Here is a 14,798-nt window from a genome sequence, read left to right on the forward strand (position 1 = left end):
AGATTATTTATTAATTGATCAGATTCAAATCTAAGAATAAAACTCTGACAAAAAATTTATCTGTAGTAATAATAGCTTACATTTGGCCTATGTGATGTAAATTAATTCTTCCATAATAAAATTATTTCTTGTTTTAAATAGAGATTTGGTTGCTTTCTGTTATTTTTGCAAAGGGGGTGTTTGTTTCGTTTTGTTTTTTGGGTTTTTTTTTAACTACATGGTCATGTTATTATCATAATCATCATTACTATTACCGTTGTTACTATTATAATTATCATCCAGTTTTACTGTAAATAACCCTAACAATAATTCTGTTTTGGCAGCTCTGGAATTCCTGCATAGAAGAGACTTGCAGGGCTCCACCCAACCTACAGCTTCTTTCTGTAGAATAGAATGGGCCTTGATTCTGATAATAAATGACTTATTCAACAGTGAAATTGTTCATGTAAGAACTTTGAATATTTCACTGTATCATGTTTTCATAGAAACCTTTTGAATGATACCCTGATATTAGTAATGAAATAATACTACTACTAAATATGCTAATTATTCACATAATACTAATATTATACATTTCCTTTGCCTTCTTTCTGCAGAAAGATTTTGTACAATGCAGAAATAAGCAATATGCTTTTAAGCTTCTTAAAAGAAGCCATAACGTAGAAACACACTTATACTATTTGTAGTATAAATCAGTCGGGTAGTGTTATGCAATCCAAATAAACAAGTGCTTAAGAAAGGGTTTAGGAAAGAAGCAGTGAAGTGTGAGAGCAGCAAAGTATTGTAATTTTTTTTTTTTTAAATTTTCAATTTAGAGAGAATGGGGCACCAAGAAGATTTTGATAGTGTAGAACAGCTGTTGCTTCAGATCTGGCTGAATTGGTTTGCCCACATTTTATTTAGAATCTGATTGTCATTTGATGAATATGCATCTGTCATCATTCAGTTGCTGGAGAAATTGTTTGAAGATTTTGTTTCCTTCAGTAGTTGACTTACTGGTTTTAAATGTCTGCATTAATGCATATCCAGATTTGACAGGACTAGTATTCCTTTCCTTCTAAACTAAGTTGTTTTTCTTTTGTTTTCTCTGTTCCCACTTTTCCAATCTCCCCCTTCCCCCATTTTCCCTCTAAAAATATCTTTAGGAATGACTTGCTGATGGTGTGCCGCCAGCTGAATATGGAGGCGTCTGTTGCAGAGATCATGCACCAGCTGGGAGCAGATGAAAATGGAAAAATTTCCTTCCAGGATTTTAGTCAGTGCCGCATGGAACTGGTACAGGAAATCAAGAAGGAGGAAGTGGAGCTTTCTGTGAAATCGGATGACTCTTGTAAAAAGAAAAAGTTAAGGGATAGAGTAGCTTCCTGGCCAGCTAGCAGCAATAACAGTTTAGGTAGGTATGGCTTTTAAATGTCCTGTTGGTGTAATTTAACAAAAGGTAAACTCTGGAAGGTTTGTCACTGAGTTTGCTGACATTAGGGTTGCCCCTAAAGGGCTTTGTGAATCTGCCTTGGCATAATTTCATCATATGCTAGAGTGTAACTGTTCTAACTGATGCAGTCTTACCACCAGAATGTAGACTAGAATGTGTGCAGAGCATCCTCTTCTAAAAATGCAAGTCTCACAAGAGAACAGACTTCCTTGGAAGGACAAGAGCTGCAGAGCACAGCTGGTAACTGAAGATCCAGTGAGTTCTCTGTTCTCTGTAAAGCCCAGGCAGGTACGTAGGTAAAACTCAGAAATGAGGAGAGAGACAGTCTTGGTTCCAGTCATAGTACACTGTAGGAACGGATGTTTCTAGGATGCTTTAAAAATCGTTCCACTTAGTGGGAGATCTGAATGCTGGGAGAGCCTTATGGTTTAGAGAATACAAAAATACTCCTCCATCTGGTTAAAAACCAAACCAGAAAAAAATAAAACCAAAACCAGAACTAACCAAACCAAAAGAAACAAATAATAACAACAAAAACAAACCACAAAACCCCCAAAGACCCAAACCAACAAACAAGAAAAAGTGCTATTCCATTCACAGGAACACAGGATGCAGGAAGGAATTGTCTGTGTCGTTGAGCCCAGTCCCTGATAGCACTGTGAGCAGCCAGCATTAGGTCAGAAATGTTGACACCTGCAGAATGCTTCCTTTCACTCTGTAAAAAATGCAAGAGGCTGGAGGACACAGATTCTGTCGTTAAAAATTGTGAAGTGCAGTGTGTTATGGAAAGAGCTGAGGATGCTGTTTATTCCCCAGCCCCCTACACGAGGTGCCTACTTGGCTAAGTGTGACTGCTGGCTGGTGACAAGGAGCTGGCCTGCTTCACAAGCAGGGCTATCAGCCTCTCGTTTTGTTTAGTTAGAGCTGTCTCTCCTCGACCTTTTCTTTGACCATATGAGTCTACATATTTTAAAACACTTTTTTAACTAGAAAACTTCCATTAGTCTTCACAATAGTTTTTTCTTTGATGTGACCTAAATTAAGGTGAGAGTATTTTTTACTGTTGGATGTGCTTTATACATCTTCTGGAGAGTTGTGTTTTTCTGGCTCCTCATGTTACTGGCCTGTTGAATGTTGAACACCAAATTTATTTATTTGAGAATAGTTGATGGTACATCAACCTTCAAACCCTGATGGGATTTCTGTTTTAGCAGCATGATACAAAGCATGTTGAAAACACAATACATATAGCAGAAGAGGGCAATTGCTGTGCATGGCTCAATCACAATACCAGCGTGGCTGAGCCAGAAATTTCATTTACCCCACACTGGCCTGGCTAACACAGGGAGGCATTCACACTCTTAATGAACTCAGGGAGAAACACACCACCAGTTGATTCTCTCCACTATTGGTAGTTGTTTATCTGAAGCAAAACCCACTCTCAGGTTCTCTTGCTGTTGAGATCAAGCCATCTTTTTTGCAACCCCATATCCTTCCCTAAACTTCATGAGCACGTCACCCTGGCCCATCTTCTCTGATGCTTCTCTGTGGTGGTTTTGACTGGCCCAAAACATCAGTGAAGTGTTTTTAACATCTAGGAGAAATTTGGACCCCTCAGAAGCTGTTGTAGTAGGCCTGGGGAAGTGTCTGAGGGGTGGGGAGTGGCACAAAGATAGCTCCTGTGTGTCCTGAGTGAAAGTTCTGGAAGTTTTTACATCAAGTCCAGCAGAGCCAATCTCTGATGGCTCTGAAGGTGATGGACATGCTGCCGGCCAAGTTTGGGCCAATTGGAGGTGCTGGTTACGCCTCTGTGAAAACATATTTAAGAAGAAACTAAAACAAAGCAGGCACACACTTCTTTCACTTCTTTGTAGTTGGAGGAGGAGGAGGTGGAGGTGAAAATATGTGAGGGAGAACAGCATGGAGATGCGAAGGTCAGTGAAGAAGGTGAGGGAGGAGGTGCTCCAGGCACCAGAGCTGAAAACCCTCTGCTAGCCATGGTGAAGGCCATGGGGGGAGCAGGAGGTTCCCCTGCAGCCCATGGAGTGCACAGGGGTGCAGAAATCCACCCACAACCCACGCCAGAGGAGCAGGTGGATGCCTGGAAAAGACAGTGAACCAGTGGGAGTCTCATAGAAGAGTTAAAACTGCAAAGGCCTTGCAAAGGAAGGAAAGGCCTTTTCCTTGCTCCTGGGGTGGAAGCAGCCTGGCCTCGGCTCGGGAGAGTCTGCACAGCACCTTATGGACAAAGAGACTCATGTTGCAGCAGAATTCGGGCGGAATTGTTGCTCATGAGATTGGACCCATGCCAAAGAAGTTCCCAGGGGACTGTCTCTCGTGGGAAGGACCCCTGGCTAAGTAGAGAACCTCTTTTCCTGATTGGACTGACTAGAAAAACTCCTACCCTGCCCCCTGTTTGTGTTGCTAGTTTGGAAAGAGGGAAGAGGGGGGTGAGTGCAGAGACTGCTTCTTAAGAGGGTGGGGGTGAGAGTACAAAAAAACTGTCTGAAGAGAGAGAGAGAAACAAGTAGAGATAAAGAGTATTTGTAGTAGAAGAATTGTGGTGATGAGTAAATTTGAAAATCTGCTCTGTAGACTGAAAAGAGACCTCACACCGTGCCCCCTCCACCTGGCTTGTTGACTGTAAAGGAGGAAAGGGGGTGAATACTATAGGTTCATAAGAGGGAGGGGGGAGTGAACAAAAACTGTATGAAAAGTTTATTTTTGCCTGCATTTATCCTCCAATTCTGTTATGTCATTAAAACACTTTTTTGCAACTTTAAGCTTGGAGCCGGGTTGCCCTCTTTTCGTGCGTCCTCCTGGCAATGTCCTGTCTAAAACCCATGACACCTCCCATGGTAGGTCTTTACTGATCAGTCACACCTGTTTATTTTGTCAGTAGTCAGCCTCATAGTAAAACTGGGCATGTGTTGGTTTTGTTGGTTTGGTCCGTCTGTTCATTTACTTATTTATTTGCTTTGGAGAGGTGGGTTTAACATGTTCTGTCTTCTAGTCACTTTGCACATGTTTTTGGCTAGTCATCTCAGGAATTCAAATTTTTTTTTGTTTACTTTATATCCTTGGTGGACTCCTTATCTTTTTGCTTTTTGGATGGACTGTACTACTCCCTTATCATCCCATCATCTTACGCTTCTTGGATTTTCATTTTGATTTCACAGCATAGCAAATCTGTTTCATAGCTCTGTTTATCTTCCATCTCATATTTTATGGCTTTGTAGTCATATCTTGTTATAGAGGTACTTCGTTGTTAGCATTTCTCTGTTTACCCTTCTTCTATATATATTCTTGAATTGCAAGACTGTAGTTTCTGCCTCCTTTTCTCCATCACTTCCTGTATTGAAATCTTCATAAACCTTGTGCTTGATTGCATTTCCAGCCTGTGAAAATCTTTCTGGAGCTGTATCAGACAATATTTCAAAGCCAAGATTGTGCCTAATATGTTTTGGGTTTTTTGAATTGGTTTAAGGATGTTGTGTGTTCCCTGAATCATACAATTATCTTTTTCGCCTGCTTTCTCAATGCTGCCACAATTTAATTTTTCTGCAAAATAGTTGTTCTGCCTTCATATAGCTATACAAAGTTTCCCTGTTTGCTGATCAGATTTCCAGCAACATGGGCTGTAAAATCTTCTTTCTTAGAGAAACCAGCCTAACAATTCTGGTTTATTATAACCAAGAGTGAAAAATAGGTCCTAAGCTTTATAAGACAAAGGTCTACATAATAGTCTCAAAAATTATCCCGCAAAGAAATTGCCTCCAAGAAGTATTCATAGGTGAAATTTCAAATTTGTTAGTGTGTAGAATTCAATTACTACAATTTTTTTCCTATTCCCCAATTTCTGTTAGTTGTACAAGAATAATTTAATGCATTTTTAAAGATGGTGAGTACATAAATTTTTCTTTTTTATATCTTTTTTCCCAAAAGTTACGTCCAGAAGACTTTCATATTCCCTGCCTAGATACATTTTGCTCTGCTGTTCAAGTGTGACTGTCTTAATGCACTGTACTTCTAGACCTGTAAGGAAATAATAGGTTTTGTCTTTGTCCTGCCTTGACTCTTGCAGATTCTGTAGGACTTTTTAATATTTAGAGAATATACATAAATATTCCCCCCCAAAAAAGAATGAGAAGAAATAATAAAAATTAGTAATTAGGATGCAATTATTTTTTATTTAGTTGCAAAAGAAAACCATTGTGGCAGCACTGTTCAAAATGTTCTTCATAGCTTTGTTTTCCAAGAGTCAGGGGAACACCACTGCAATATATTTCTATGATGTAAAGTCAGTCTGTAGTATGAACATAATGACAGCTGAGGAAGTACACTTGCAGTCAAGTTTGAATTACAGTCTGCATGTTTCTGTGCCTTCCGTGTCTTTGAGGGCTCACTTACGTATTCATTAGTGATCGAAGAATTGATTGTGTTGTATTGACTTTCTAAGCATTGCTTAAGACGAGACAAATTCAAACATGAGCTTGGTGGATGTTCGTTTTTTGGTTTTGTTTCTATTTTTCTGGTCAAAGAACACTGTTTTTATTAAGCTTTATGTTCAAAGATAGTTCACAGGCCTTTTTTCCAGGACTAATTTCTACATAGTATATCAGCTGCTGATAATCTTTGACAGCTGTTATCATTTATCCATGTGGAGCACATAAATGACAGTATTTCAAAACTCATTTGACTGGTACTGAGTAGCAGGAGTCCTGATGATCTGAAACAAAGGAATCTAGCCTCTAACCTGGTTGTTTTTACACTGCAAGTTTGTATGCAGTTATGCAGAGATTACCAGTCAGACAGCATTTGTGCTAGCTTTTCTTGGAACTGTTGCAAATTACTTTTTTTAAAAAGTGCAAAAACTTTTATCTAAATAAAATATTATCCTTGCTGCCTAGAAGTTTTGCTTGTCATTATGGAGAAAATAACTTGAAAAAAGGTTGCAAGAAGTAATTACATCTAACTTAATATTGAACTTCGTCTCACCCATCTTTCTTGTTGTTGATAAGGTTATTCTAATAGTGTTGCCCAACTTTGCCCAACAAATGTTCACTCCTGTGTTTCCAGGTGGGATACAGAAGTGAGGAAATTTGTTGGTTATTTTAATCGAGTTGAAGGACTCAGGTTTATTAATACTCACTCACGTATGTGCTCAGTAAGCCAAACCTGCACCCATATCTGCCATCTTGATGAGTGTATAGATTTAAAAGTTTCATGTTTTACTCAAGTGCCCAAAAAAGGATATTGTTCAAGTTAGTAGAATTAGGCTTTTTGATGTTTTGGTATCAGGAATTCAAAGCTGTTATAATGTGTTGTATTTCTTACCCTAAATTATTAATGCCAGCATGAGATTTAACAATCATTTGCAAGTAATAACCAGTTATTTTTCTATAAGTGAAATGGAATATAAACACTGTTAATGTTCTTCTCTGGCATTTTAAAATACAATAAAGATTAATAAAATAACTTCTGAAAGTGTTGCTGGAGTCTTGCAGTGACCATATGCGACCTGACTCTGTAATACATCATTTCAGTAGGAAAAGCAGGAACAATGTCAGTTACTTGTCAGATCTGTGGGTTCTTGTGTGCAGCTGTGGAGATTGAGAAACTTGATGGGTACAGTAAATCTGTGTTAATAACTCAGTGACTGATGGAAGAGTATTGCTTGCCACATGAAAACTTTAGCACAGCACAACTACATCTCTAATATTTAAAGCAGGGAGTTGTCTGAACGGTTACAGTTGCTGTCAGCTTCTTCAATGTTCTATAGCTTTGTATGTCTTTTATAAAAGTTAGAATTATTTATATTATGCATTATGTCGATTTCTCTAGCTCTCCACAAGGAGCAAATTACCATTTTTCCCCATGATAAAGGGGAACCTATTTCTAGCACCCACTGACATGGGGGATGAACAAGAAACGGCACTATTTATTAGTAAATTCTTCCTTCATACGAGTAGATGGTTTCCTGTAACTGCATGTATTTATTGTTCTGATTTCATATTCTTGATAAACAGTTAAGGATACAAGAGTCCTTTATCAATTTTCGGCTGTAGATTAATTCTTAGTAATTAATTCATAGCCAACTCCCCTTTCTTTACTGAAAAAAGTCCCTTGAAAATTTGCTATGATAATTTATTTGCATAGCAGATCAAGCATGAGAATTAATTAAAGGAATGGTAGGAATTCAGCCTTAAATTAAGCTTACGGGTAAACAGGAGAGGCAGACTAGAGGGGCTGAAAAATCATTGTTTTTGCTTTACATTATTTCCGTGTTTGATCTTACTGCAAATAAATTGCTCTCAAGAAACTGATGTAGTGATTACATTTATTTATGCTATAGTTAATTAAAAAACTACAGAGCTCATATGGACTCAAAGGCATGCTGCAGATTTTCTTGAGATTTATGAGCAATATTTCATCCTTAGATATGTTTGACTAGAAAAGCTGAGTATCTGCTAGGCCAAATTTAATTACATATAAACTCTGGTTAACTGTAAGTGGTTTAGCTTACTACTTTATACCACTGTCTTTATACAAAGCAGAAGAAAAAAGGTAAATTTTTTTTCTTTTTTTAGAAACAGAGAGTTTCGGTTCTATGAGCATCATTACAAATGAACCTGAATTTCCAGGGTAACTGACAGCTCATGAATCTTATTAGAATCATAATATATAGTATGTGTTAAACACCACTGAATCTATAAAGGATAGAAGTCATCCCTGCAGGGATCTGTGGTGTCTAATAGAAAAACAAACTTGGTTGAAGCTTTCTTCTGGTTTGAATATTTGTAAAATGTAAGAACAGCTAATCTATATTAGACCAGACTTTATTTTCAAATGATAATTCTGTCCCTTAGCATGGTTAGAAGCAAATTATTGAAGAAGACAGTAGGGATTGAGTGATCATGTAATGATGCTTGTGTCGGAGAGGCTGCCGGGAAGTAACACACACTCTCATAGAGATAATGGTGTTATTATGTTTATTTCTTCTAAGACAGGCATTATTATAGAAAACAGGTACAGGTTCACGTGACAAACCGGCACTTATGATTGGCTATTTGGTCTATGTGCACATCTGTCTTAGCTTTCTGATTCGCTGTGGCCTTTAGGCACGTTTCACTTGGCTCAGCTAAAGTTTTGCCAGCATAAGCTGAATTACTAACTGTGTGATTCTTTCTCTATTTTGCTTATTTCCTCTACATTGGATACAATTCTAGTTCTCTTTTCTTTTCTATCTCTTGGGAAGAACATCTCAAAGTTATAGACAATAGCATCTTAGAGTTAGGAACAATAGCACCTTCAGAGTTTAGAACAATAGCTGGTTTGTGCATGCTGCATCTTCTTCTGCATGCACACCTCGCCAATATGGCCTCGTTCTGCTAACTATTTTCCAACATGCTTGCATATTAAATTCCAGCTCAGGGACTTTGCACTAGAGATAGTTGCTCTTACTCACACTCACCTGGCTTCCTTCCCTCCAACACTGACTTACAGGACTGAGTCTCTGAACACGTGCACGTCTTTAGTGTTCACCATGTACTGCAGCCAGGAGTAGCACAGCTTGCTCTTTTATTGTATGAGGAACAATTTCGTTTGAGTTTGCTAAAGTTTCCTATCCACCTCCTTCCATGTGTTTGCAGGGGTTTTTCTCTTTCTTTTTTTTTCCCCCATAGTGTGTCTAGTCAAGGTTGAGCACTGTACTGCATTGTGTCATCTTCCTAAGTAGGAGCTCTAACAGAGTCTGTCACCTCTGTGCCTTCCATAAAAGTTACAGGAATTCAGTGTATTTGACACTTTGACACGCCTACCAAATGCCCTTGAAATTACCAAATAGCTTAAAACTTCGGGAGGAAAGGGGGAAGACAGAGAGCTGAGTGGGCATAACTAGGAGAAACAGATGAAGCTGCCGTTCCAGAGGGCAGCTGCTACCAAGAGTTGATAGAAGGGCTGTTCCACACCAGCTCTGCAGAGCACCGCAGGTCAGGCCTGTTTTGGGTAACAGTACTGCTGCCTATGCCTCTTGGTAAGCCCCACAGGTAACACATGGAGCTGTGCTTTGGGTTTGCCATATGGTGTACTGGATTACAGCATCACTTCCTCAGTTTTGTCCCAGTTTATGCTTTCCATGCAAGCTGTGATCAGCTTGGGAAACCGAGAGGCTGCAGCTGGGGTTTTTATAGGAGACAAGCTTCATTTGGCTCAAGATGAGCACTGTCGCACGTCCTACACTTCAGCTTTTGAGAATCAAGGGTTCCCTCTCAGCACATTTCTGCTTTACCTCTCCTGACTTTTGTGATGTGCTCTTCACCTGCCTGCTTCTAATGGGACTCTGGCATACTATGGTACATGAAGCAGCAACAAAATGAGACTGACAGACAACAAATTCTGGAGGATTCATTTGCTTGCTTGGCGCATTTGTAATCAAGTCAGATCTGAAGTGAGATTGTCTTCAGTGGAAGATAATCAGGGAGGATGCTGATTATTCATATGTAAATTACTGTGTAAGGAAAGCCAACTTTTTTTAGAAGTACAGTCCATACAGTACAAATACTGTACTTGGAAGGTATGTTCCAACTTCATCTAGCTTTTGTAAGACTTCAGCTTTTATGTGCTCTTTTTCCTATTAATATATACCCCTCTTTACTAGAGATTATTAATTTTCAGGAAAAAAAAAAAGGATTGTTTTCTGCCTCACTAGAACCTTCAAATCAAATACTAGATTGAGTTCCTGAGTAAAATGCACTCATTAGCTGGCAGCGTTCTGGCAAAATTTAGTTTAGGTGCTTAAACAATACTGGGTACTGGGAGACCTTTATTTCTAGCCTGTTGAGAAGTCATTCCTATAGCCCATTTCTTTTGTCGGAATGAAGCAAATAGTTTTCTGGCCTCAAAGATAATCTTAAATAATTTCAGTTTCAAGGACAGGTTGTATGAAGGTGTCATGGATACTGGGCTTTTATTTTGTTTTCTGTGTTATTATTTCTTATATGGCCAATGCCAGTCTGCTGGCACGTACTGAAACCATGATAGTTTACATAGATTCATTTCTACAGCAATTGAAAAAAATGCAAAGAAGGTAAATAGACTGAAATTCTACAAACATTTGTTAATATATATAGTTCAAATTACTGCTTTAACAAGCCCAACTTCTTTGTCCAAAAGCTGTGTTGAATAACTGGGAAATTGTAATGAGAGAAACTTTTTCTTTAATTAGATACATCTCTGTGTTTTACTTTCTCGAGGCTTTATGAATTACCTTGTTTGCTTTATGGTTTTGCTCTTGGCAAGCTTATTCACTTATCTGTCCTAATTTTCATGTAGCCATTTGATTTATTTTTCTTAAGATTTGACATAGTTTTTATTACTGATAAAAATCTGCTTAGGAAAGTATGTCATGGAATGTAAAAAATTAAACCCCTAAAGCCTAAAAAAAAAGATACTATTACTCTGGTAAGTAAGAGTGCTGGTTATGTTGCAGATTTTTCCAAGTTCTTTAAGGTGCATTGAAGTGTTTCTGAAATTTATGCTATAGTTATATCCTGTAGTAAGTCAGGAATCACAAAATTGCAGAATTCCTGGATTTTGAATGTACCAATATGGGGGATACTTCAGTGAACCTGAAATACAGTTGAGGTTTTGTGATGATTTTGAGAAATGTACCAGCAGAAAGTGCAAATGTTATAACTTCTAGCTCAGGGACAAAAGGGAGATGACATGTGAGCTGACAGCAGTCTTCCAGAGCAGAAATTATCTATGCAGTTCCATTTTCCTCTTAGATCTAATTTCATAAAGGAGGGTTCTGCCATATAGTCAGGGTGGGGTGTAGCTGTGGTTTTCTTCCGTTGGAGCTTGTTATCCTCACTCCCAAGACCAATGAGAAAAGGTCTGAAATGCCATAGCCTAACATATCTTGTGTGCAGTGTTCATTAAACCAGAAAAAGGGTATGGTGGGAGAAACAAGACCTGGACTATGACCCCACAGACCCTTGTCTTGAGATTCCTCGTTTCCCATAACTGCTTCTCCCACAGGAATTATTTCCTTCTCAGTCAGTGGACAAGTGTTGCAAAAGATTCTGATGTGAAGTATCTCTAGGACTGAATGCTGAGTTGAGAACACATTTAAAAATTATGCCTTCCCACACTTCCCCATCTGAATTCTCCTAGAACTTGTAATGGCTGTTTATCAGACAGCTTTCTGTATATAATAAACATTCTCACCCATTTGTGCATATGAGAATCGGTATCATCATCTTCACTCTGCTGCAGTACCACTTACAGGTGTAATTCATATTGTTTTATCATCTGATGCAAAATAATAAATAGGTTTTAAAGAGTGATTCCTGTTAAAGGGCAAAGAGGTACTTTAGCTGTCAGGCTACCACCTGAAGCTTGAACCTTTGGTCTTGGATGCCTGTATGGAAGTGTTTTGTAGAAAACAGTAGAAATAGTTGTAATAAGCTCCAAATATGATTATAATTTTCACTTTTCTAGTGAGGTTGAATTAGTATGAAGTTGATCCCTCTACATGACATAGCTTCTTTTCAGTTGTTTTGATTTACTGTACTTTGTATGTTGCTTGAGCTCTGTTCAGCTCCTGAATTTTCTTTGAAGTGCATTTGGGTTTTGCAATATTTGCATCATCCTATGGGACTTGAATTGTCTGAATGTCCAAAAATTTAGTCTCATTCTTAGCTTCCTGCCCACCACCCATTTTTTATAGCTAGATCCACTCCTTGAGGTCCTGACCTGACTAGCAAGTGCAAAATGACCATTCCTTGTTAATTTTGTATATATTCCCTTTCATTTCATGCACTTACCTCTAAAACCATTATTACTGAAGTTGTCAGGGAGCTTTGAAATGCCTAGTGCTTTTCACAAACCTTCCCATTGCCTTTACTGGATAATAACCATTCAAATTTTCAACTCTATTTTATATGTTATCACAAGTTAACTGTTGAATGAAATATAAGCAAAAAAATGCTGAAAAATAGCCATTATTCGGTAATATAGTGCATATAGTAAGTAGCTAAATGTCATGGCTACCTTATGGAAAACAGTGATCAGACTCTCCTCGTGGAGAGAGGTGAAGCTGTGTGGCCAAGGAGCTGGTTGTGCACTTACACTGTCAGCTGTATTCGTGTTTGCCATTCGCAAGCCAGACTCATTTCAGAACTTGCTGCAGGTCTGATCTTACAGTGCCTCACTTTTCTTGATATCCCAGATACTTTCAGCAACAAATATATATTCAGTGCCCTGTCATCCCAGTGGTTCATCTTTCCTACTCTGTGAGCTATGAAGAAAACACGTTAACGCTTGGTCCACCAACACAGCCTGGTGAAATTAGCCTTTGCCAAACCAAAAAACCTGTCTGTATGGGCAGACTTGTATTTTTGGTAGGCATGCGCTTCTCTGTTGCAGAGTGCAAGCCTTCTGGGCAGAAGGTTAGCTGCTGTTAGATAACTATTAACTGTTAACTGCTGGTAGATAAGATGAAACACCATTTTCTTTCAGGTCAGAATACCAGGGTGGCACCAGTAGCAGAACACAGACCAGACAGCTTTGCAGGTGACAAAGGAAGATTAAGATAGCAAGAACTGTCAGTGCAGGTGGACAGGGTAGAGTATTCAGAGTGGCATTTGTCAAGTGAATTGGTTAAATTTGTTTTAAACAGCTTTGATACAATTCACAAACTGAAACTTTGTCTGTGATTATGGAATCTTTTGTGTACCATCAGACTAAACTGTCCTTTGTTGTTATTTAATGTGCTGTGTATTCATTCACTCTGGAAAGTATTGATGTACCTTTCTTACTCTGGAATTGAAGTGTTTCTTACATAATTTGAAAACAATTACGTGCTCTTATATTACTTGTCTAATGCAAATACTGTGCAATTAATTAATTTGTTTGTTTTCTTTCTGTTTAATCATTATAGTAACACCAGCGTCCCAGCATGCTTATTACCTGGGAATTTCCATGATAATTTTATTTCACTTTATACAGAAATTCCATGCTTCTTATTCTAAATGCAGATGAACAGGTAAAAGCTGCCATGGCATGTATGGTTTTCTTCAAAGATTAGTGTTAAATACAGACTTATTAGCTATACGTTCCTAGGTACCCGGTCAGCTATCAGCCATCATACCTAATGTTTCCTTATTTCTGATTACTATTGTAAGAGAAGGAATTGTATGTTAATTACAGCAAGATACAAGAGTTGTCTCTTAATTCCTGATTGAATTTTCAGTTACAAGAGAAATCTCAGTTTTGACAGCTCCAGAGTTTCCCTGCAGAAGTGAGACTTGAGAGGTGCATGATCCAGGACAGTATCTTAACAGCCAGAGTTCTGGCATCTGTTGGGAAAGCAGTGGGCAAATCTAAGGATTAGGGTTAAGCCGAAAACAAAATACTGGAAACACCTTTCTTTGTAACAGTCATCTCCTCTTCCATTTTTAGAATGTGTGTTTTAAATTAGGAGTGTAGACATGAACTTTTGAGAAAACTTGGGTTAAAATACAGTTGTAATACAGTGATAAAACCCCAGTCTTTCCTGATCCGTCTGTGACTGACAGGTGACTTCTGTGCCAGCTGAATGTTTAAAGTGTTTCCAGTCTGATAGCAGATGGTGCAGTCTCTAAAGGCCACTTGGGTCCTTCGACAGAGCTGCTGTTGTTAATTGCATGAATATGGAAGCTCTTTTGCAGAACAATGATTTTGAGTAATAGAAATGTAGTGCACGTTCTCTGTTGAAACATGTGCTATATTTAGCTCTGTGAAAAGAGGTGTATCTATGGGATACAACCAGCTCTCTTTAATTCTGTGGCTGTGCTTGCCCAGAGAGGGTTGTTTCCCGTATTCTTGCCAAGCCTGGGAAGTGGCAGAACTGATCCTCTGGCTCTGTCAGATGCCTGAGACATTTCTGTGGCTTCAGCTCTGTGAGCTGCTGATTTTTTTGCTCTGTGGTGTTCTATAGCCACATGAGGGCAGAGATACCTAGTATTGCGCACAGCCATAGTGCCCTGCGTGCTGTACGAAATATTGCTGGTATCAGAATCTCAGTGTCTGAGAGCTTGCAGCACGTAGCTAGATGAAGTACTGTGGTGCATGCTCTTGGTGTGAAAGTTGTTGAATTAATCTCTGATTAATCTCCCTCTGCCTGTGGTAAGGAATCATGGTAATTATATTAGAATAAAAAGTAATTATTTTTTGTTGTGCCTTGTTTTCTACTTAGATGTTTCAAGAGTAGAATATTTGCATTGCAGAAAGGCAGAGAAACCAGCTGCGGGTTTTTTAAGTCTGTTTTTCATGTGTAACAGCTTTACAGGGTGTTAGGGTGTTGACCTGAAACAACAGATCA

At 38.6% G+C, this 14,798-nt stretch overlaps 1 protein-coding gene across 2 annotated transcripts in view; it reads left to right on the plus strand.

Moving 5' to 3' along the window:
* The window catches only part of MCC (MCC regulator of Wnt signaling pathway), a 195,024-nt gene that overhangs the window by 12,261 nt on the left and 167,965 nt on the right, over window positions 1–14,798 (plus strand). The window contains exon 2 of one of the 2 annotated variants that reach the window (XM_085042557.1): window positions 1,146–1,393. The exons of the other annotated variant lie outside the window; for it this stretch is intronic. Within the exon in view, the coding sequence (XP_084898683.1) occupies window positions 1,146–1,393 (248 nt within the window). The remainder of the gene's footprint in view (window positions 1–1,145; window positions 1,394–14,798) is intronic. 2 annotated transcript variants of the gene reach the window in all.

The sequence above is a fragment of the Lichenostomus cassidix genome, chromosome Z (assembly GCF_008360975.1).
Source record: "Lichenostomus cassidix isolate B80296 chromosome Z, HeHo_3.0, whole genome shotgun sequence".
Classification (NCBI taxonomy): Eukaryota; Metazoa; Chordata; class Aves; order Passeriformes; family Meliphagidae; genus Lichenostomus; species Lichenostomus cassidix.